Source organism: Loa loa (assembly GCF_000183805.2).
Source record: "Loa loa unplaced genomic scaffold supercont3.262, whole genome shotgun sequence".
Taxonomy (NCBI): Eukaryota; Metazoa; Nematoda; class Chromadorea; order Rhabditida; family Onchocercidae; genus Loa; species Loa loa.
In genome coordinates this window covers 68,287-92,606 of record NW_018108442.1, presented here as the reverse complement: position 1 = coordinate 92,606, position 24,320 = coordinate 68,287, and the positions used below count along the sequence as shown (strand labels likewise).

At 29.7% G+C, this 24,320-nt stretch overlaps 5 protein-coding genes across 5 annotated transcripts; all 5 read left to right on the top strand.

The window, feature by feature from the left end:
* Window positions 1–5,161: 5,161 nt before the first annotated feature.
* LOAG_04388 (hypothetical protein) lies at window positions 5,162–5,996 on the top strand (the record flags this gene model as incomplete). The annotated part of the gene is made up of 3 exons (XM_003139925.2): window positions 5,162–5,256; window positions 5,406–5,520; window positions 5,784–5,996. The coding sequence occupies 3 exons, from the start codon at window positions 5,162–5,164 to the stop codon at window positions 5,994–5,996; spliced, it is 423 nt and encodes a 140-aa protein (XP_003139973.2).
* A 735-nt stretch (window positions 5,997–6,731) lies between these two features.
* LOAG_04387 (hypothetical protein) lies at window positions 6,732–9,371 on the top strand (the record flags this gene model as incomplete). The annotated part of the gene is made up of 7 exons (XM_003139924.1): window positions 6,732–6,861; window positions 7,286–7,419; window positions 7,695–7,838; window positions 8,121–8,278; window positions 8,395–8,464; window positions 8,605–8,654; window positions 9,170–9,371. 7 exons carry the CDS (start codon window positions 6,732–6,734, stop codon window positions 9,369–9,371), a joined length of 888 nt encoding a protein of 295 aa, XP_003139972.1.
* A 3,182-nt stretch (window positions 9,372–12,553) lies between these two features.
* LOAG_04386 (hypothetical protein) lies at window positions 12,554–13,930 on the top strand. The gene is made up of 3 exons (XM_003139923.2): window positions 12,554–12,686; window positions 13,305–13,393; window positions 13,599–13,930. Exons 1-3 carry the CDS (start codon window positions 12,571–12,573, stop codon window positions 13,727–13,729), a joined length of 336 nt encoding a protein of 111 aa, XP_003139971.1. The 5' UTR covers window positions 12,554–12,570; the 3' UTR covers window positions 13,730–13,930.
* Window positions 13,931–14,385: 455 nt separating this feature from the next.
* On the top strand, window positions 14,386–18,937 carry LOAG_04385 (hypothetical protein; the record flags this gene model as incomplete). Its single annotated transcript, XM_003139922.2, has 10 exons — window positions 14,386–14,513; window positions 15,034–15,118; window positions 15,467–15,548; window positions 15,723–15,773; window positions 16,138–16,800; window positions 17,286–17,455; window positions 17,745–17,930; window positions 18,047–18,139; window positions 18,537–18,612; window positions 18,762–18,937. Exons 1-10 carry the CDS (start codon window positions 14,398–14,400, stop codon window positions 18,935–18,937), a joined length of 1,698 nt encoding a protein of 565 aa, XP_003139970.1. The 5' UTR covers window positions 14,386–14,397.
* A 934-nt stretch (window positions 18,938–19,871) lies between these two features.
* LOAG_04384 (hypothetical protein) lies at window positions 19,872–23,059 on the top strand (the record flags this gene model as incomplete). Its single annotated transcript, XM_020446585.1, has 7 exons — window positions 19,872–19,874; window positions 20,064–20,390; window positions 20,958–21,015; window positions 21,767–21,908; window positions 22,348–22,468; window positions 22,607–22,683; window positions 23,008–23,059. The coding sequence occupies 7 exons, from the start codon at window positions 19,872–19,874 to the stop codon at window positions 23,057–23,059; spliced, it is 780 nt and encodes a 259-aa protein (XP_020303100.1).
* Window positions 23,060–24,320: the final 1,261 nt, after the last annotated feature.

Here is a 24,320-nt window from a genome sequence, read left to right as displayed (position 1 = left end):
TATTAATGATAGTCTGTGGAGTATTCCTTGTTTCGGTATCAGCAATTATTCAGAAGGACTTAATGGGACTGTCACTAATGCACGAAATTTTATATTCTAATTTACTTCAAATTAGCCACAACGATGCATGCATACTGCAAATGTCAATCATCAAATACCTTACATTTTGCTTTCCAATCCAATTTCATTTGCACTCTGAATGAAAATTCAATAGCTCAATAAACCAAATTAAAAAAGAAAAAGAAGAAAATTAAAATTGATGAAAACAGAATGTGTCCATAATACTTCCTTTCTCCGACAAATTATTTCTTCTGTTTACCATCATGATATGTAAATATATCACCATAGAGAATGTATTTCTTTGTAGAAAGTCTTAATTGCTCTACTTTGATGCTCCCATATTTTATACACTTTGTGGTCAGCATTATATTGTTTTATGGAATTTATGTTTACATTATTTTATGAACGTTACAAAATTTTATTAACGAAATGTAGAATTAAGTTAGAAATTATTAAAATTAAAAATTAAAATTTAAACTTGGAACTTGAGAGGACAATATTTTTTTAACAATCGAAATCATTTTGATAAATCCTTAGATCAACAAACATGATTTCTTTGTTTGATATTGTTGCCTTTTCTTTCTAGTTTTTGCTGAGACTTTTTTTTTTTTGCATTCTACTCAGAATTACAGATTTTCTCCAGCAGAGCTGGTGAAAATTTTCGGTCAAATACCAAATGTTAGTAACGATGCTATATGGGAATTTATTGGGATTAGGACGATTATTTGCTCTATTATTATCTGAATCATCTAACCATCTCTTACATTTGCGTGTTCTTTATTCGTTATTTTTGCCGTGCAATGGACAATTCATGGTTGAAGCTATGGAATTCCAGGTTTGCTTTTTTGAATATTTTGATTTTTGTCTTCGAAAATTTTCATTACCTTCCGAAATCCATGTATTTTAAATCTGGGAAGATAAACATTGTTGACTTAACAGTATAATTTTACAACCTCATTTTCTTGTCGAATGTAATTTAAAAAAAAGAAAGTTAAACTTTAATCTAAGCATGTCTATAGTTCTCAACGTTGATCAGTGTTTAATTCAGATCCTTTTCCTTACATCACCAATTTGTTTGACGGTGTTTTCATTCGTGGAAGATCCTCAAATTTTGTGTCAATGGGATGAATACACTTGCATTGGAGTTGTTTGATGGCTAGCAAATATAGCAAAATTTATTCTCTTCGTAGTGGCATGCGTCAAAATATGCATATATTCTCATTTCTGTCACATTGCAACTTTACTTTATAAATGTAATTTTCATGGTTTATGAGAAGTCATCTATGATCTTTTTTCTTATTATTTATAAGTTACTCAAAGTGTCTTTTTCAGTACTTGAGGATTGCCGATGGGAATGGAAATGAATATTTTGAAATGGGTCGAGTTATTGAACAAAGAGCTTTTAAAGAGGTTAGCATTTTACATGCAATAGCAGTATGTAAACTAGTTTTACTGTTGAGAACTGTCATAATTTTAAAATAAGAAAAATGTCACAGTTTGACATCTTATAATATATTTCAAAGCTTCAAGAAATTGTTTTTACTCACGGAGATAGGGAAAAAGATATGAATAGTTAGCAAAGTGAAATTTATAAACAGTGAAATTCACTGCATGCATGCATGCAGTGAATGCCACGAACTGAAAAAAAAAGTTACTCTTCTAGTAATTTATTGTGCATGCAGTTGCTCTTGATCGATTATTCATTAAGGAGTTATTCTATGTAAGGCTTGGATCCTTAAATTGTTGACAATAACTCAATGACCACTTGATCAACGTTTTAAACGTCGTAACAGACTACGTGTTTTGCAACAGTTCATCCGTTTTAAATATGTTCTTCGTCCTACAATATGTCCTACATGTGAAAAGAATGTGAATGCATTAAATATATCGATATGTTTTGAAAAGCTCCAAAAAGGTCAATTTATTAGCTTTTCAACTATTAGACAAGTGAAAAGTAAGTGTCATTCAATTACGGACATGTAATTAGACCCCACGCAATGCTGAATAACGACTTAATATTAAGCCCAGTTATGCATGTTTATGATAGATCACTTTATAGTTTAAGATTGCAGGATAAGGCTAGCGAAAACTGATCAAAAGGATTATTAGTTAGATCGTTGAGTTCATTCATGGCCTTTACATTGTTTTTCAACTTTTTCCTTCATAACTTATATTTGTTTTGCTTTAAATTATTTCATGCATTTAGTTTCAGCATTATGAAAAACATATTTGCATGCCTAATTTACAGATTTTTTCTCATTTATATAAGTTTTATTTTTCATTCATAAAACCGGAAAGATTGTTAATCAGTGACAGTCATCCGATTTTGTCGCATTATTACCTGACGGTTATTTATCAGTTGTGCGTGAAACAGCTATTTATTTTCGTAGCCATTTAAGCATATACGGAGCAAAGGAGTTTATTTTAGCTACAAAAAACTTTTCATTCGTCTTGATAGATTCAGTTTAAATTCAAAATAGTTTCAAGAAAATTCCTTCGAATTCTATTTATCTAAAAATTCCAATGTTTTTAAAAAGTTGAAAAAAGTTTCAGAATAGCATCAACAAGGTTAAAGGATGATGTTAGCCAAGAATGAAGATGGTGTCGCTTTTGAGAAGCAAAAATTATTGTCTATGAAAAAGACAAAAGGTATGACAATTTTATTTGTACCAATTAAAGAAAATGATTATTTTTAGCTTTTGATCATTATTCCAGTATTTGATTTGCGAAAATATATTCATAAAATCAGTCTGATCAATCAACATAATACATCTAATATGTATGTCAATACGAATATGTGAGACCATAACATATCAATAGATATGGTCGGGTATTCGTAAACTTTAGAGATAATTTGCAATAATTCCATTTTACAAATTCAACTAACAGTTATTTGGAGCAATGCTCAGCTTTTCTTCAGCATATAAACACCTTTTTATTTCAATATTTTCAAGTAAATCTATTTCCAATTGATTCTCAAAAGAGTAATCATCGCAGATTTGGTAAAAATTCACCTAATGAGTTCATTAATAGTTTGCATATTTCTAATAAACGATAAAATTCATTGATTCAGACAGGAGCAAATCGGAACGATTTGAAAATATCACAAAAAATGTGTGTGAAGCAACAGAATTGGAACAGTTTACCGGATTTGTTGACTATGGTGTAATCTCATTCCGGTTTTCTATTCATGCATTTTATGAATTCTTGTTTAAAGATGTCATTTAAACATGCCTAACTATTGATTTCAAACCAGTTTCATAGCTTTTTCAAAATTTGAACACCGATATGAATCGGATGCATGAAATATGTTAATTAATCAATCATTATTTAATTCAAATAAAACATGCCAAATATATTTGAAGTTCCTCATCCCTTTTTTTGTTATAAGATATTTTGCATGATAGAAATTCGAAAAGTAATGAAGTGAAGTAATTATTAATTGCAGCGAATACGACAACAATTTAGCCCAAACGACATTTCGTTTCACCAGTCGTATTGATCATATATTTATCACCTTATCTCTTCTTGTCACTGTTAGTAACATGCTGCGATTTCCGATTATTTGCGCAGAAAGTGGTGGAAGTAATCATACTTTTTATATGATATAAATTTAATAAAAAATATTTGAAATTTGTTAATTGAAATTACACATTTTTCTAAATTTGCTTTTATTTCAGTTTATTTCAGTTTTTTTTTTGCTTCAGTACTTTTTGTATCTTAGTTTTACTTCATCTAAATTTAAATATCTCACTTTTATTTCAATTTACATATTTCACTCTTATCTAAACTTGTGTATTTCAGTCTTATTTTTTATCCCATATTTGTTGTGCCATATCTTTATCACTCTTCCAATCATTTATCTGGAAAATGCCATAAGTCAATACAGTTCATTTCCATCAGTACAACTTTTCCGTCATCTTTGTCCTGCTTTCGAAGGTATTTGAAGTACATTTGGTAGAATAAAACGTTTGCATTTTAGTTAGAATAAGTTTAAGTATTTTAGTTTAAGTATTGCAAAATTGTTCAAATAATTTTATAACGAAAACTTTGAAAGGACAATGAATTTTTTATTCCAATTACATTTTACCCAACTTTTTTAAAAAAAATGAAAAAGGTAATCTAGTCTATTAATATGATCAGCTCATGCTTGATCACGTGTAGTTTACAATATTGAAAAATAACGACATTCCTGATCCTTCTGATCGTATCAGTCAAATTGTCACGGCATTTAACACATTCTCTTCAGCCAGTTTATTGTGAAGAGGATGTTTCATAACTGATTTGAAATGATCAAAAGTTCATATCTGTATCCTGCTATTTTTTACATTTCAGGAATTGGTGTCGCAATGTTATTAGTAGCAATTTTCAAAATTCTTCTATTATCATATTCAGTGATGGGCATCTTTTACACATTTAAAAGTATAACTGCTGCATTCAGTTCCTTGTCACAAACTACATGGCTGGAATGTGTCTACGAAAGTCACTGTAAATTTCTTTTGTCAACTAATCAAAATTTTTTTTTGAAATTAAATTCAGCATTTATTTATAACTTTATTTCAGCTATTGTTGTCTACTCCTTTTATAAGTGTTATTTAAATTTAAAATAGCTTATCTAAATTCAATTTTTAAATTTTTAAAATCTCAAAATTTTTCTTTTTAAATAACTTTCTTTTAAAATTTAAGTTGAAAGTATACATAGCTTAACTAATGAAAATTTAAGCCAAATTTTTCTAAGTGATTGTTTAAAGTTTGAAACAAAACAAAAGACTTCCTTTCTATCTGTTTTCATTCCATAGTTGTTTATATTATTAATTTTATTTTCGATATATTATCCGTTAGGATTTTTTGAAATGAAATGTTTTTTTTTTGAAATCAAATTTGAAAATTAAGTAGAAGATATCCGTAAATATCATACTTAATTCAAAAAAAAAAAAAAAATTAAAAATAACTAATCATCGACTAGTCATCCTAAACAGCTCCATCTTTGATTTTTGCACAAAACTTTTCAGCATCATGCTATGATCCATATGTGCAATGCAATGAATCATCTGGTAATTATCAATATTACTCAGAATGTTACAATTTTCAAAATGATCAAATGATATCGAATTCCAATTACACATGGGAACAAGTTGTGATCGCTGTGACATCAACTTCTGAGGCACTTCGTGAATTCCCGCCAAATATTTATTGGTATGGTATGAGATTCATAAGTATTTATCTTGCATATCACGGATAAATTATTGGATTAGTTTGGAAGAAGTGAATAAACCGTTATATTTTATCTTTCATCATTGATTGCCTTTTAATTAACAAGTAAAATTTTATTTTTTAATAATTAGGATGGAGAAGATTAATAAACCTGGGAAGGTAAGCGAATTTTTCATCGCTTCGGGTACTATCGAGCAGGCAGTTATCGCCTTAGTGGCAATCCTTGGAATACGTTTCTATGCTAAGGTTACCTAAATCATTCTGCAAAATTAGTCGAATTAATGAGAAATCAACTCCAGTTAAATTTAATTAGATTTTAGTCTTCTATTCAGTATTTCAATAAAACATAAAAGATAAAGAACGAAGTTCTGATAATGGCAAAGTATTTTAATCTGAAATATCTGTTCTTTATGCTAAAATAATTATAAAATTGTTATAAGTAAACCAACTTGGCCAGAAGAAGAAAATTTCATATCATTTGACTTCTTCAACCTTTGACCTTCCTTCAGATAGCTCGGTTTGTTATGATATTTCCGAAATTTTGCATGTTGATTTGTATCATTTATGCAATTTCAAAAGTTGGCTTTCAAACTACATTTGATTCGATAGCAGAAGGTTTCTCGCCAGATCCGCAGAAATTCCTCGATTTGAAAATTTGGGTCACTGCTGCACTTCAGGTTTTTGCGTTGATTTTCTGTAACGTTGGAAAATTGCCCCAATAAAAATACTTTAGTATCAACATTTAGCCTTTCCAAAATTCTCTTAGACAGATGTCAAAATCTTTCTGAAGTGATTTCTTATTTTAAAAAAGTAAAAATCAATAAAATATTTTAATAAACACTTCTGAAGCAAAAGGAAAAATTGATATCTAATTGTCAAGATCGCTGGGAATTCGTAGGACTGCTCAGATCTAACAGACATCCTAAACAACGGTTATATTTATTCTACTGTTCAATGATAGTTTCAGTATCTGAATAAAAATATCAGTTTCAATTTTGTAAAAGAAATGATGTTGTATAAATATCCATTATTATTATATATTATTTGTTATCATTATTATTGCTAATCATTATCATTATTATTATTATCATTACTATTATTACTATCATTTTATTATCATTGTTATTATTATTATTACATTAAGAACGGATTGTTAAATTTCATATTATTCGTTGCACGCTGTAACATTTAGAAATATAAAAACCGGAAGAATATTTTTCCTCATTTTAAGGCAATAATAGCAACAAACTTGTTGGATGGCACATATATGACATTAGGCGCAATGAAGAATTTTCGGAATAACTTTATGTGGTACAATTTTTCCCTATTAATTATCTCTAATTAACAATAAGCAATTAATGATTAATATATTTGATCTCGCAATAAACCGTCCATAATCATTCTATTGTTCGCTTAAAAATTTGATTTAAAAAATCACTTTATATACATATATAAATATGTATTATAGCGATACATTTCTGATTATTATTTATGGAATGATAACTAATTTATTTGGTTGTTTTTTTGTATTTTCTATAAGTGGCGCAGCTGCCAAATTAATGTTTCCAATGAGCGCTGGAAAAAGCTGTAAGTTTAAATAAAAGAAATGCCAACATTTTCATACATTTTGATTGTCTTTTTTCTACTTTTTCTAAGCAAAATCTAATTAAGGTCTAATTTAAAAAAATTTAATTACAAAGAGAAGGCAAATGAATTCCAATTAAGATGAAATGCTTCCATGAAAATATAGCAATTCTTTGATAACTTCCAGTTTCTTCTTTTTCTTTTTTGTTTTGAGAATGCCAATTATTTCAGCCAAGAAATACTAAATCAGAATGGTTCTATTTATTTTACTTCATCTTAATTAGTAATAATTTAGCCTCAAAACAAGATTATCCAAATCTTCATTCATTGCATTATTCTCATTGTTACAGCAAAATATATAATTCGATGTAATTAATATACATTTGCTATCTATGCTAATCATTCTGAAAACATTTCATTAATTTAGTAGCAATGCTTTGGAAACATGGTGAAAATTTATACTTCATTATGTTATCACTGCTTTTTGCTAAAACTTCATTTGGTGCAATTCTTGTTTCACTTACATTCCTCTCACTTTTTCTATCTACAATTGGTGCACAAGTGAGACTGTTAATTATTTAATTTCAAAAATATGAAAAAAGAAGTTTAGAGAATATGAATGTTTGGTATATACCACAAAATGTTGTTAATTAATGAATTTTTTGAATGTATAGGCCGTTCAGTAGTTGTTCAAAGATATTAGATCATTTAATATTTGATAAAAGATATATGTTCAATTTCCATTTACTTTAATTTTTAAATTAACAATGTGCATAAGATGGGAAACGATACAAGATTACGATTAGAAATCATTAAATGCTGAAATAATACTACAGATAGTAGCAGTTGAAATGATCATTATGAGTGTATATCGAGCTGTAGTACGAATTAAATTTACCGATCAAACAATATCCCGAAATATAATCATTTGCATACATTTCTTATTCATGCACTTATACACTTTCATTTATGGTCGACTAGTAAGCTTAATGATTTTTCTTGTTTATTATTATATTCGTAATGCCAAAATTTTAATCTTAGCCAGTAATTCATTTTCCATACCTTCATCTCGTAATTAAATTTCATTATAGATATATTTATAAATTGAAATTTGTTATAATACATACTTTCATTATCTGTAGCTAATTACAGATATATCTTATTGTACTGTTGAATCGTTTAACTTTCCTATAATTGACTACTAAGGTTCCTTCATCGACCATCAAACCTTAAAACTTTACCAGCTATGTTTCTCTTTTTAGGCCATGAGTGATATAAAAGTTCGCTATTTTTATTTTGCGCCTATTCTCTCAATGCTTGCATTTTTTGAGTTATTAGTAAGCATTCACATTTATCATTTGAAACGATTAATTGTTAATTTACACACAATGCTTGGCGAACCACCGAGTAACCTTTGGAGGTAAATAAGTTTTATTCCTTAACAAAATTACAAATGTGTTAAAATAGAAATGCTGCATTCATTTGATTATCAGTCACATTTTTCTTGTGTAAGAAAAAAAGAGAAAGCATTTAAAGATGTTTGGGATATCCGGTGAACTGGTATTGGACCGTTTGCTGGTATATTATTACACCGGCACTCTGTCTGGTGAGTTTTTTATTGTTCTAGAATTGTAGTAGATTTCTAGTTGTAATCAATGTTGTTAAGGATAATAGCATGAAAGTGAATGAAATATTTTGTTTGGTGAAATTATTAATTTGTTATTTATTTGACTAATATTTCTTCAGATATTTGGAGGAATTGCTTTATTTATCATCATTAGTGGCAGGTTATACAGGTTGGCTATTCAATGTAAACTTTAATTTTCCTTTTCTTTTTGAGTACAGTAAGTTTGTTTATTTTAATGAGGAAAAAAATGCGTTTAGTCAAATCTGAACTAAAAATTTATTTATCACAGATAGTCGTAAATCGTTGTTTTTTGGCCCAACTGTAATGCACAAAGTAAGTTTTATGTTATTAGCATGTCCTAGGAAAATGACTAAAGCAAAACTAAATGATGAAATCTCATTGCCAAAAATTGCGACTAACCTTATTATACGTAGTAATATCCAACTATATGAACTTCTATTAGCAAACTTCTATTTTTAATTTTGGAAAAAAATTAAAAAGTAAATGTTATTCTGAAGTTTTCCAATATTTCTGATCTTCTTTGGAAATGAATGGTAGAAACACAAATGTTCGGCTATTTTTGTGCATATTATATTTTTTTCAAATTAAGATTTTCAATTTCCAAAAAAAAAGTTTCAAATTTTAACTTTTCAATAATCCTTTAATTATTATCCTCAATTTCAGTAATATCATAGTTTTAACTCTGGTAACATTCGCTCCACTAAGTGTTATCATTATGATTATGATGATCCATGTTTTAAAAGCTTATCGGGCAGGAAGAACTATAAGATCTATATTTGTTGCTGATCGTCATTGGGCACCAGAATTAGGCAACAATCGGCAACAAGCGCAATACGAAGAACGAGCAGCGCGTGCGATCATTTAATCATTATGTGGCTGAAAAAAAAAATTTTTTTTTGTTACCTTTAAATTATCCATTAAAATATTTGATTTCCAAATTCAAATAATTTCTACAATTGTTCACAATCATTCGAAATCAACGAACCAATGTAGTGTTGGGATGATAACTATGCAATAATTAACTTAATTAATCATTACGATAGATGATGAAATGGACGGCGTTATCAATGCTACATTGATAGAATTCAACACATACAAATGCATTACAATGAGGCAAAAGGAAAATTGAAATGATAAAAAAGTGATAAAATGGAAATTACCGTAGCAGAAAAACATTTGAGGGAGATATAGAACTTTCCAGAAAATTTCTTTCGTCATCCAAAATGCTCAGGAAAGATAATAATCACTATGACCGATAATTAATTTTACTATCCCTTATTTTGTCTTATTTTTACTACATTATTTATCCAAAGCTACTGAGAATAGGAATAAACGGTAAAAGAGAAATTGAAGATGAACTGAGCCAATTTAATCGGTAAGAAAAAAGAAACCATCGGTTTAAAATTTCATTCGAATTCCCAAAAGATTATAACGATTTGGTTTAGAAATTATTGAACTCATTAAATGGATTTTAAATCAATAAATCTTAGAAGGTATGTGATTTGTTATCATTCGCGTCGAAAAAATAAAAAAGTTTAGTCATAACCTCTAACAATGCAAAGTGAGTTAACCTACCCAATAAATTTAGCGAGTATTTTTCAAACAATCTTTGTAGTTTTAATTATTGGTCGAAATATTTTACTAATTTATTTGACCAGATTTAATGAAACATTTTTCGCTCTTGATGATATCAAAGTTAAATGAAAGACCCAAAGAAAAAGGTGCCTAAAGGATGTTTTTCGCATTATATAGTTTAAATTTCTGTCGCAAATTAGGGATTCAACAAGATGAATAATATCATTGCTATCAAATGGTTATCAATTGAAAGAAACTGATGATATTTGCAGTAAGAGCATTTGAATCTAAGGGGTCAAGAGAGAAAATAAGGAAACATCCAGTTCCAAAATAAGCAGGATATTTAGTCCCGGACTTTTCGAAAAAATGAAACAAGCTTTAATTCCTCGTTCTCTCTTCCTCTGGAAATATTACCAATCGTCTCGATTGTGAAGATTATTTAAAATCGTTAAATTACCTGTCGTTAAATTACCCATCACTGTCTATCAACTTATCCATTTATTCTTTCATTCATCTAAGGTAACGGATAATAAAAAGTTAACATTTTTACAAGTAAAAAACTCTAATATCATTAATTGGATAATTGTCAAATGTGCCATCATCGAAATGATTTTTCAAATTGTAAAGTCGGAAGTTAACCTTATAATAATTTGGTAACTCAAACAATTAGTTAGAAAAATGCACCTAATTATCAAAGAATATATAAGGTGTAAAAATAAATCTAATACAGAGTAAGAATTACCTGCATGATCGTCAAATTGTAAAGTCGAATATGGATGTTGCTGTATAACCGCCACTGTTCTTCTATCTTCAAAATTCGTTTCCATATCTGACCCATTCAACTTAGCATTGAATCCATTAATATTATTAAAAATTAAAATTTAGAAAAATATTTGTTAACTGTGCTAATTTTACCAACAGAAACATTAGAAAGGTTTTAGCATATTACATCTACAAAATAAATCACTAAATTTGAATGATACAATTGACCTATTGTAACGTCCACCACTACCATTTATTACAGGATAACACTATACATTGAGTAATATAAGTGAATGTCAATATCAGGATTTCGTCACACCGTGGAACATTTCGATTTCAATTATTTCATATGCAACACTAAAAAAGTACAAAATTATTTGTCTGAATTTTAATTACTATGACAAAGATTAGATAAAAATTATTACCATAAGAATATTGTAGGTATAATATTAGTGATTACTACTCATAAATAAAATTCTTTCATCACAAACTTAAGAACAAATATTGTTAAATACTTAGCTAACAGCAAATCAAAAGTTATGTAATTCAATTTAGTCATTTGTAATGAAAAAATATGTCAACCAATAATTTATCATAACGTAATCATATTTATTCATTTAAATCTAACAACAGTAAAATATCACACCAATAATTTACTGGTATCATTTCTATTTTTTCATCTCGATATATTGTTTCGTTAATGAAAAACCTTCATTTCTAGGTCAATTTCGTGAAAATTTAGGGTTTTTGCCAATTTTGGCAGGTGTTTTTCCGATTTGATAATTTCATTTCTATCAAAAATTCCTGATCACGATGTGCGCTAGCGAATACGTAAACGTAAACGTAAACGTAAAAAACACGTATGCACGTTCTCTTTTCGCGTACATTCAAATTTTATCAATTTATTTGCAACGTATATACTAACTTATTGAATTTGTAATCTGTTAGTTTTCAGAATTAGATTTGCAAAAATTTCTTAAATTTCAAATATTTGCTAGAGATTAATAGAATTTTCAACTTATAACTTGGACCTCGTGACTTGTGAACCTGCCATATGAAATTTATACATAGGCAAACTACAAGATCTGCAATTTGCAAACTGTAAGATCTGCAAACTGCAAGATCCGCATCACGCAAGCTGCAAGATCCACAAACCTATTGACACCACATTAACATTTCGGTACTTTCAATGGCAGTGCGTCCGACCGGGAAATACCGCAGGGCATGGGTCAGTGTACGTGAATGGGCATATGTGTTTACGGATGTGTATGTGTGTGGGTATGCTTCTTGTTTACGAGGTCGGGTTGACATTTGACCTTCTTCGCTTCATAATTCCTCGCTTCTCTGACTCTCTTTAAGCCTAAAACTATTTGCATTTTATTTTCGTTTAGATAGGTCCATTAAGTTTGTTATGAAAAATTGCCACTGATCAAATTAAGATGTCGCCACATAAGATGGCAATGGACAAAACTGTTGATCGCTGGCTGGATAAGACGTGTAACCTTTGTGACATACAAAAGAACTACTCCTCCTACAGAGTTCAATCTTCCATGAAAATAATATCATTGTTAATGATATTCATCTTAAATATGCTCTCTGTTCCCTAATTTTTCCTGATCAAGCTTGACCTGAAAGTAGATAGTAATGTCTTGAGAGGCAATGGAACGGTAGTAATTGAATGCTGAAAAGATTAAAAGCTTAATTTATGTCAATTTCAGTGATTAACAATGCGATTATTCACAGTATTGGCCAGTTTGTTCGATGACTACCAACGGACAACGTCCAAAAAGCTAAAACTTATCGATGCATACATGTTCTATGTCTTCATTACCGGTGTCGTCCAGTAAGTGTTATCTTTTGCTATCATTTCTATCAAATTCACCTATTTTGCAGGGAATGATGCTTATTTGTTCTATCGAGACTGTTTACATTTTTCTCGATATTACGGTTGCAGCGTAGGAAAAGGCTATAAATGCTTGGCAAATGAAGCGCTAGCTAAATAAAGGCATTCCTTTAGCTCTTAGAAGATATCCGAAGACTCAAATGTCCCACAAATACGACCCCTTATTTTTTACATTAAGAAGCTGGGAAATACATATTGAAGGGTTTGTGCACTGTTATGCACCCATTAAAAAATTGCTATTTATTATGTTTCAGCTAGCATTAAATTCAGTTCTCACATGGACTTCAAGATTCGATTGCTTCATTTTAAACAAATACTTTTGAATTCAACATTTTGGTCCAAAATTTGTGTTTGAACACATTTACTGACTCACTTTGAAAATCTATCAATTTAATTTTCTTACATTTTTTATTGATTATCTGATCCACAAAAAACTATATTTTACTTCCATATGTTTGTTTTTACACATCATAATGTTATACCTGTATGACACTTTCTTTATCCATTCTCGTTACACTTTGTCATGCAAATCTCTTCATCAATTTGATGTATTTGCAGATTTGTTTACTGTGTCCTTGTTGGTACATTTCCTTTTAACTCGTTCCTGTCTGGTTTCATATCGACAGTTGGTTGTTTTGTTTTGGCAGGTTTGCTTTTTTATTTTCTGACTTTGATTAATAAATCGAAGCTATTTTTTGTTTTACTGTTCCCGTACCTAACAAATGAGTTGACTTTATTATTCAGCAAGTTGTGCCTATCAGTTAGTTGCATTTTTTCTGATGTTTCCCGTTCAGAAATCTTGCTTTCCAGAAAGTTCTTCAAATAACCCTGAATGGGAAAATTTTTTTTCAGCATCACTTCGCATCCAAGTTAATCCGGAAAACAAAATGTTGTTTTCTCATATCGCGCCGGAGCGTGCTTTCGCAGATTTCATCTTTGCACATGTGATATTTCATCTTGTGATTGCGAATTTCTTAGGTTGATTTATTGGCACTGGTTTAGAACTGTTCATTGTTCACTTATGCTGTTCGTTTATCTTTTCATATTCGGTTTCCCATTGCTATACTCTTGCTCCTGTTAGGATGACCACCGTTCGATGAGCATATTGTTTTAGTTCGAAGAATCAATTCAAATGTCAGTACAACTCGATATCCAAAAAGGAGAATAGGCTAATTAGTGAAGAAGACATTTTGAAGATCTGTAATCATTACAAGCAAAAAACAAGGGAGTAATCTGCAGTTGAGTTTTGATTACCAGAGTTATGGAATTAACTACTACAGATGGCATTAATAAATTATGGAACTAGGATAGACTGTTATGAATGGAGATAATTTATTCAAGTAAATCATGAATTGTCATATTATCTACATAATTTGATTTTTAATAAATATAAATTATTATTGTTTGTTTATTTTCCTGTTTTCTTTTATGAATGTTGGAGTATCTGGCGATTTTTATTATGTTGTTGTTTTGAAGATGATATGAAATCTTATGTAAAATTTATGAAGCGAACATGAAGGTATCATGCACTGTTGGATTTCCATTACTCTTTCCTTTTCTTTTTTTTCATAAACCGTAATTTATATATGGTTTCGTTGTTATTTTTTTTTTTTGTCACATACAGCGTCGTTAGTTTCCATTTTAGAAAAAGATGATGGACGATGCTGCAAAGAAAGCACGAGAGGAATATCTCAAAAAATATCTCAGCAAAGATAACAAACGATCAGGAAAAAAACATAAGAAGGAAAAAAATAAGTCTGCCAATGGGTTTGTTATAGTCTGCTCATAGATAGAAATTTAGCGAATGCCAAAATTAAATCGTTTTACAAATTTTCGACCATCTGAGGGTTATTTTTTTTTAGCTTTTTTGATACTATCATTCTGCGCTAGTAGATGATCAAAAAATTAAAAGGCAGCGGGAAATTTAGCCAACGTATGAATCAAAAGGAAAATTCTACGAACCATCTATTTGATTCCTATAAGAAAGAAAGAATAATAACCTATTATTTGCTAGTTGATAAAATCAAAAAAAGAAAAAAGATCGATAAATATGAAACATTTCCAATGTTCCTTCTAGTTGTAAAATTGAATTAATTGCAAATCGTTTTGTGCAAAATCAATAATTACTTTTATTCAATCTACTGGAAGTTTTCTAAATCCGTAGGTTTTTTACGGTTTTATCAACGTTAATTATGTTTGTTGCTGTATAATCTTTTGGTTTTACGTTTTAATTTCAAGTTAAGTTGTATTCTATTTTATAAAGCATTTACAGAATAATTGTTTTCAGATTGAAAATTCATGAAAACGATGCGTTTGTTGATGTCGCACAATGTGCTGAGCAGACATCTTCAGATGATGAGAGTAGCAAAAATGTTAGTTTAAATCCACAAGTTATTGATGAAATAATGCTTTTTAGTGTATATTTTTGTTAACCCAGCATTTAGCTTTTGTATTGTCAAGCTTAAGCGTCTATTTTTGGATTATCTGGGACTCGAATCAGTATTTTTCATGTATGAATTGGAGTTTTTATTTTTTTTAAGCTCAAACGACTTTTACAGATTCTTCTCCAGTTATGAGTGGCTGGTAATATATGTTATTACTTCGTTTAGGGAGAAAAAAAATGCAAATTCTCCTTCATGTTGCAATGTAATTCATATAGAATAATTTAATGTGTAAAATTGGCTTTTGCACATTAAACATACAGCATTCTTTATTTTGAGATTGAAATACTGGAAAAGATAAAAAAGCTAGATTCAGTACCAAAGTTCAAGCCTGCAGCATTTGAAGCCGTTGAATTCAAAAGTAATCCTTTGCTTTTTCTAGACATTTTCATCTTTCCTTACTCATTTTCAAATTTGCATGAGATTACTTACTTTTTCCTCTATCCATCTTCATCTGTAAATGTTATTCAGACTTCATTTCCGTCGATATTTTTCAATTTGCTCCATTTTGGATTAAATTTTTTCATTTTTGCAGCAGAAACAAATGCACCTCGTAAACGACATGATTCTTCATCCGATGAAAATAGTTTGTTTTTGCTGTCTTCTTGATAATGATATCTCGAATTTTTTTTAACGAATTGTTGACCTTAGAACATAATGAATTGAATTTATCTATTCAAACTATGTGGTAAAGTTTCTTGGGACGTGGACACTAGTCGCCCGTGCACAAATCCCCGAAAAACTGTGCTCTCCTGATTTGTTCATTTTACCTGATGATGATATTTCTCTGGGTCGCAGATCCACACACGATGGCGCTCATTTCTCCATCGAGAATATCGCAAACGTTGTGCCGTTGAATCGTTTACCGCTTTCATATAAGGGGTGGAAATGACTGAATGTTAGGGATATATATTTGGCAAATATTCCTCTAATAATGATATCTTTTTCAGTTACGCCAGATGAAATATCTCTCCCGACTACCAGTTTAGAGTTACGGAAAAGTGCTTCAGTCAGGAATAAGAATCATTCTGGTCAAGAAATAGTAAGACAGACTAGTGCCAATTCAGATGTTTCCTTTCCAACTCACAGAATAAAGGATGAACCACTTGACTCAGACGCTTCACCACCAAGAAGGCCAACGAATTGTGCAAGACGAAATCGTAATAATAATGAGGATCATTCATTTTCGAGACGGAAAAAATCAACAAATGATCCCAGATTAGATATTTCACCGCCACGTTGCAAAATAAAAGATGAACCGCCTGATTCAGATCCGTCACCACCAAGAAGGTCAACAAATTGTATGAGGCGAAATTCTGGTGATGATGTTTCGGATGCTTCACCTCCAAGACGCAGAAAACGGACAAATAATTCTGACTCAGATCTTTCTCCACCACGTAGACATGATGATTATGCTGGAATTCCAAACCGTGGGAAAGACTTTATGAATTATGGACATCAAAAACGAAAGCGAAGTGATAGTGCCGACTCTTATCGGCATAAAAGTAATTGGGATTCTGATGCATCGCAACATGACAAAAGCGTTGGAAGACGAAAGCACTGTAGAAGAGGACGGGACGGAAGTTCGAGTAGACTTTATAGGCATCATGAAGGTGAGTACTGAATCATAATTTATGCTGAATATTTTATTAGATATTCTCGATATCTGCTATTCGGATTCCACTGCCTCATATGAAATTATGTAAGAAATTTGATTTAGTTTTTAGTGTGCTGAATTTGTCTATCTGCGTTTTCATCCAAATAGAATTCAGTTTATTATTGCCACTAAAAAAAATAGTCTTGAAGTTCTCATGCTGAACATCTTGTTGGTTTTAATGCTCCTAATGTTGCTACAAGTATAACTTCCTCTTTATACTTATGTCATAAAAAAGATGCATTTTTCGTTCAGTTTTGTATTTTTACTAGGTTCTAGAATGTTCAAACATTCATAATCTACACTCTTAAGTTTCCATAATAGCTTGGTCATATGTTAGTCTTATGTTCTTCAGATGTAGTTTAGCTTCTAATACATTTATACGGAAGTAGGTTAACGCAGGTGAGTAATTTCTGTCCCACCGAACATAATAACACTTCACAGGTGGTCAAGGACGAAGAGATTCTCCTGATGATAGTAAGACATCACATCGTAGTAAACGAGATCGAGCAAATGAGAATGATGTTAAACCGATGACTGGGAAAAGCGCTGGTCTTAAAACACTGGAAGCACATCGAGAAGAAGTGAAACGACTTCAAGAAGATGAAACAAGAGTAAGAATTTTGATTGCGATCCTTGGAAATTTCGTTTAATCTCTCTGTTTGTACTGTTTTAAATGAGACTTAGTGGCAGATAACTTGAAATAGATTATTTAAATAGATAGCTAGACTTCAGTAACATCAAAAATTTGTTCGATATTGCTCACTTCACTTGTCCTAGTTTTTTTTTTTTTATTTTCATATATCCCCATTTGATTTCTTCTACTTATTACTAAAATTTAACAAAAGTTGGAATTCCACTCTACACTAAAGCTGTAAATTATTAAATAATTGTCATTTAAAGTTACTCAAAAGTTGGGAAGGATACACGAGCGGTAAAGATGTAGAAGCTATTCGTCGTACCAAATTAACTGGTAAAGGACGTGAAACAAAGGAAGATCGTGAAAGGAAAGAACGTGAAGCTAAAAAACAACAAGAATTAGAGGAGAAATATAAAAATTGGAACAGAGGTTTGCGGCAGTTAGAAGAGGTTTGCTTTATATTTTTTTTTCTTTTTGCTACCATCGTATTAGGATATTACTTCAAACACTGTGAAACTTAATGTGAACTATTTTTGTTTTATTTCAAAAAGTTTTCTTTTTTTAGCGAACCGAAAAATTAAATGAAATGGCTCGAGTGGCACAAGAGGATTTTGCTCGTCATGTTGACAATGAAGCAATGAATGAACACTTGAAAAAGGTATTTTTAATAATGAACAGATGTTGTCACATCGCTTTAGGTGTGAGACTTTCTTTTGCGCACAACTATACCTATTTCTCGATGTGAGAACAGAATGCTCTACCTTTTTCTGTGGGCACTGGGAGAAATTTTAATATACGCAATAAAACAATCAAATGTGAAGTGGGAAAAGTACTTCAAATTATTTGTGTTTTTCATCTCATAGTAACAGTGGCACTTAACTTTCTGTTGTTCGTGCTGAAAATTTCCAGCTCTATCTTTTTCATCTTTCTGACACCACCATATTTATTGCCTCTAATTAATTAGAAGCAAATTCAACATGAAATAAACTTTAAACATTGGTCGAAATCTGAAGTAACGTGTGCAAGAAATTTTAAATAATGATTATATTTTTCAGCAATTGCATGAAAAAGACCCGATGTATAAATATGTGAAAAAGAAAAAAGAAAATTCAGAAATAAAAAGTGGGACTGGTAAGAGTTACAGATTATGAATCTAATTTTTTAGAAAGCATTTGGATACTGAGATCCTTTTTCTGTATTATTTTTCAGTTTTGATTCTTATCAAAGTTTTTCTGTTTTGTCATTATTTCGTTTTATTTCTATTTTTTTTCTATTTTCAGCATACCCTAAATACAAGGGAAGTTGGCCACCGAATCGTTTCAGCATTGCGCCAGGTTATCGATGGGATGGAGTGAACCGTTCAAATGGTTTTGAAGATCGAATAGCTGAAACGGCTAATCGAAAAGTAGCTCAACGTACCGAATATTATGAAAATATAGCGAAATATGAAGTTTAATTTTCGTGATACAAATTTTGTTTGAATTTTATATGCGAAGCTCTTGATTACATTACTGTACTAATCAATTTCATAATTCATATGATTGGTTAGCTGCAGTCTTGGATGGGCGCGTGTGTTATTGGCGTATTTTGATCTTTATTTGCATCTGTGTTCTTTATTTGAACATGATTTGAAGTGTATTCATAAAAATGAAGTCCAAAAAATTTCGCGACAACATTTCAGAAATTTAAGGGAAGTTCTTTTTTTGTTTCAATCGCTGTCGCTTTTTTGTTTACTGTAAGCTTCTTCGTGTTTTTCTAACAGCCTGATTCATTTATATCGCCGTGATATAAAAGTAGAGAAACAGTTAGACAATTGTCGAAATATGGTGGGGAATATTTTCCAACAAATACTGCAACCAGTCATTGCGGTTTATGCAGTTGAACTCGCAACCAGCGAAGGAGATTAAACAGAATGTTTTAATAATGTTAGTATCATAACATTTTCATGAAATTGGCAATGATCTGAATAATTATTAATAGGTAATAAAAGTATAAACGGTTGTTGTTCCATAAAGATACAAATAATGAGTCAGTCATCTTTCTTTCTCTCTTATCAATTGATTTCGTTTCTACTAATCGATTAGCTAATGAAGCATGTGCAATAATCGGTTATTATGCAAAGTTAATTTAAAATTTTTTTCATAAAATACCTGTAGGGATTTGTTTTGCTGATTGATTCATTCGATTCATTTGACTACGGCGGTTGTATAAGCGGCAGAGTTTAGATTTTATGGTAAAAATTGCCAATGGAAATGTTGAAGGCGTGCATTTCTTACTTTTTTTTGGTCTATAAAAAAGTGATAGCGATGAATTGATGATAATTGCTGTGAAAAGTTGATTACCTTCGTTGTGGAATTTCTAGAAGCTTATTTTTGGAATTTCTTTGTAGGATGGTAGAACTATTAAAATAGCAAAAATATGACCCTTGTTGTTATAATTAACAATTAAATTACTTTACTTCCTTATAGTTTAATGAATTACGAATTAATGAATTATGAATTACGAATTATGAATATGAATTATATTGTTTTGATATGATATGATTTTGGTCGATAAAATATTTTGGGTAATATACTTTTCAGAAATTACTCGCTAAGAAGTGTACTTCCATACATGGAGGTATATCGAGAAAAGCATCAGTTACAGGCTATAAAGAAGGAGATACTGATAAATCAACACCCGAGAATTCGCAACTTATCCAACATCATGAGCAATTTTCATCTTCCCATTCTGATGCTATACTTAAAACAGCAGTTGAAAGCGATAGAAGTAAAATTGAGGAGAAGTTGATAACAGGAGGTGATGCAAGTAAATCAACACTTACTACAAATTCTATTAGTTCCTACAAGCGATCAATGTCACCGGATACGATGCTACAAGGTGCAACTCCATCTAGTGCTTCCATTAGTGTAAATTTTGCTTTTTTTTTGTTCAATTTGAACTTTTTTCAAAATTAAATATTTATAAGTTTGTATTTCGTAACATTGCTTTATCCTTTTATTAGTTAAATTGGAAATTAGCTAATTTCAGGAAACATTTACTTGCAAAAATAGAAAAAATTAGCATTTCATGATTTTTTCTAAAGTATTTTACCGGTTATGTTTTATTGATTTCCCGTTTTTGCGTACCAAAATATCCTTCCTTCTTCTTGACTGCTCTTTGTCATCATAACAAAGAAATTTGATTAGGTTTCATTTTGATTATAAAACTTTCTTCCCGTTGTACTTATCATTTCTTTGTCATAGGATCTAATCAGGCTTCATCTTCAACTGATCATATTTGAACTATTTTCTGTAGAATTTATGAGATGCCTCATATTTGAACTATTTTCTGTAGAATTTATGAGATGCCTCATATTTGAACTATTTCAGATAGAACTTATGAGATGCCTTATTTAATTACCTTTTATTTTATTCCAAGTATTTAAAAGTATAGTTGTAACTTAACCTTGATGTTTATGAACCGTTAATTTTTAGCCTGGATTCAGCCAACGGACAGTTTCGGTAACTTCCGACTACAGTTCCGATCTTTCATGTATGAAGATTTCATTTTGTTTTTGCATCAAATTAGCTAAAATTTGGTATTTTCAAATATTGCAGTAATAGTTATTGTTTTAATAGCTTTTTTTTTGACATACGAAATCTCACGCAGAAAAATCTCTTCATAATTCCAATTTCAAAAATTGCGAGACGTATCATCTTTTTATAACAAATATATGGAGGGAAATGATAGAAAAATCTGTTTTTATGCAGGTTTCATATTATAGTATGAATTTGGTATTAAGATATTATTGAAACGTATCCGTAAAAGTTGAGAAATTGATACAAGTTGAGTGGAATGAATCGGAGTAATTTCCGTATCAGCTTAGGATTAAAGCAGATTTTTTCATCTTTAGAAAATGATAATTAAAACTATTGCTACTGTAAAAGATTACGATTAATTAATATGGAATTTGTGAGGCATATATTAATAAATGGCTTACTCATAGCTTGACCAATTTTTTTTCTTTAAATTTTATTTGTAATATCTCAAAATACAGTAATAACTTTGCTGTAATGTTGATTATAAGTAAATTTTAATTTATATTTTGGAAACTGGTGGGAGAAAATCTCCAAGTACAATCATATCAATCATATGATCCGTTCATTATTCGGAGATTTAATGTGTTGAATGGCTGAATAATCCTTCCAATGATTTATGAAAAATCATTTCAATTTTTGTTCATTAACTGCATGATTCATATTTTTTGTTTTTTTTTTTTGCAACGAAACGATTTAAATTCTAGTTTTTGGAATGCAAAGTATGATGGCGATACGTACATCAAGTAATATTTTGATAGAATATTGGTGGGATTTGACACCTCACAACATCCATATGATCGTAATCAATTATCTCTATGATAGCAACAATAGATGGTGCAATCAGTGGTAACACATATTTGACTATTAAAATTTGAAATTTTTCTTTTTTAAAGAGAATTTAGTTTGACAACTTTGGTAATTATAGCATTTGAAAAATATGCATTATCTGATGTAACCATTGACGATTTCATAATTTTTACATCCTAAAATTTCATAATTCTTATATTTCAAAATTTACACCATCCATATAACTTTGCTTAGGCGCTGATAAAAAATTTCATTAGATAATACCTAATTAAAGAATACAGATTGTCCCATCTTTTTTTTTCTGTTTTTATTTTTTTATTTTTTTGAATTAAAGCATGGAGGGTAATTTTCATGTAACTATGCGATCTTTTTTTAAAAAGTTTTCAATTTTTGTTAATGAATTTGGCAGGGGTGAAAGTTTTCAGAAAATGATGAATTAATTCGAAATTTTTATTAAATATAATGAAATTTATTTCAGTTGGACATTTTTTGAGAAAAAATTAGGCATTTCACGAGTGGTAGGATTTTATATATTAACTGGAATTTGTTTTTTGTACATTCTAAGTGGAGATCTGGCAAAACTTCTATATTATGTTATGGTATCTCAATTCAATACATGCATATATTTCTTTCTCCTTATAAAGTTTAATTTCTATTTTTACCTTTTTTCAAAGTACTGGTTTTTTTTAGGAATATGAAGTTTTGCTTTGCTTTTCTATTATTTATTCACTTTGCAGGGTATTGGATATCCTATGTATAAAACATATATTACATATGAAAAACGTGGAGTTAATGTATGTCGAAGTTGGCTTAGGTATAATGTATTCTTCTTCATTTTGTCATCATTTATTCATTATAGCAAATTATTCAACTAATAAACATATAGGAGTGTTACAATAAATATAATTATTCTGATCTTAATTAAAGCAACGAAGATCATAGATAGTCCTAAATAACGGATTATTGTTAAATGTTAAATGATCGATAGGTTACCGACTGTCGTATTTCTAATTAATTAATTTAGATCCTTTGATTATGTTCGGATGCAATCAAATCTGCTATGGGAAGGCGCAATTTTATGCTAGAATTATTTGTTGTAATTATTTTTTCGTAATTGGGCAGTTATAATTATTTGTAGGTTAGATGAAATTGCTAGGGATCATGTTGGTTTAACGGATCAGTGGCGATGATCGTTAATAATTGATCTGAACCATCTGATATTTCATTAGTTTGATGAATGGCTTTCCTTCCCGAATAACAGTTGAAATAATCCTTTGGTAATGAATCAGTGAAAAATTAAGTATCAACAAATTATCTCTAATTGCAAAAGATTAACAACAATGAAATACTACTTTTTTCGATAAGTGTTATAAATTTGAAAGAAGTTTATGTTATACATTGTAGTTTAAATCTCGGGAAAAGTTTTTGTTTTAAAGAAAAAAACTTCTCGGTTTTTTTTGAAGTTTTTTAAAGTTTGAAAATTCACGAGCGGTATTATTTGCTATCTTCTCCTTCCTTGAAAAGATTACTATATTTGTTTGTGGAAGCAATACAAATGATTATTCAGATATTGGATTGTTTTTGGTTGGTTAGCATTATTTGATGTATTTTTTCATCATTATCTAAAATATTGGACAGTATATTGGTCAATTAAAATTATCATTACCATCTATTTATTGATGCCATTGGTCAAAGGAGCTGATTTAATTTATCGTGATTTCATCAAACATTTTAATAAAAATATCGAACAGAATATTCAACAGATTGTTGGAAAATGATGATTGATAATCATTTATACATGTGTCATTTTCTTTTCTATTAATAATAAATATTTTTTATTTTAATTTCAAAGTTGAATTGTAACATATGTGGGTATGTATCTGCGTATGTGTGTATGTGTGTGTGTGTGTGTATGTGTGTATGCCTGTGTATTTGTGTAAAATATATTTTCTACTCATTGCAAATATGAAGTTTTAATTTGAAGAAAAAATTTTTTTTCAGATTTCTTTTTAAAATCTTTTGAAAAAGAATGAAGTTAAATTAAAATTGAAAATTTTTTAATTATAATAATATTGAAAATAATGTTAATTTCACCTTCCATTTTCTCCTTTCAGCTACGTTCTATAGTTATGAAAAATGAAATGAAATGCAAATGAATTATTCTAAATTTAACATCAATCCAATAACAGCACTAACTCTGATAATTATTGCATCATTAATTAACAAATATAATTCAATTCATGCATTATTGATTATCGGACAGAGAAGGAAAGTTTTTAAAAAATATATGTTGAGAAGAAAAAAAAAATGTTTTATAAAGATCCATGCTTCATTTATTTTTATATTTTAAAAATTTTTAAATTGTAAAATTTCTCTGACACTTCCTTTTCTTCCTCTTGCTGTCTGTCTTCCCTTTCCTTTTCGTTGAATACAACTCTTTAGAATAAATTA

What these genes read in the sequence shown, in the direction of transcription:
- LOAG_04386 (XM_003139923.2), top strand. Translation starts at nt 12,571, where the DNA reads ATGCGATTATTCACAGTATTGGCCAGTTTGTTCGATGACTACCAACGG. An exon ending in TTCATTACCGGTGTCGTCCA is followed by an intron (nt 12,687 to 13,304) that starts GTAAGTGTTATC and finishes ATGTATTTGCAG; the next exon opens with ATTTGTTTACTGTGTCCTTG. An exon ending in TGGTTGTTTTGTTTTGGCAG is followed by an intron (nt 13,394 to 13,598) that starts GTTTGCTTTTTT and finishes ATTTTTTTTCAG; the next exon opens with CATCACTTCGCATCCAAGTT.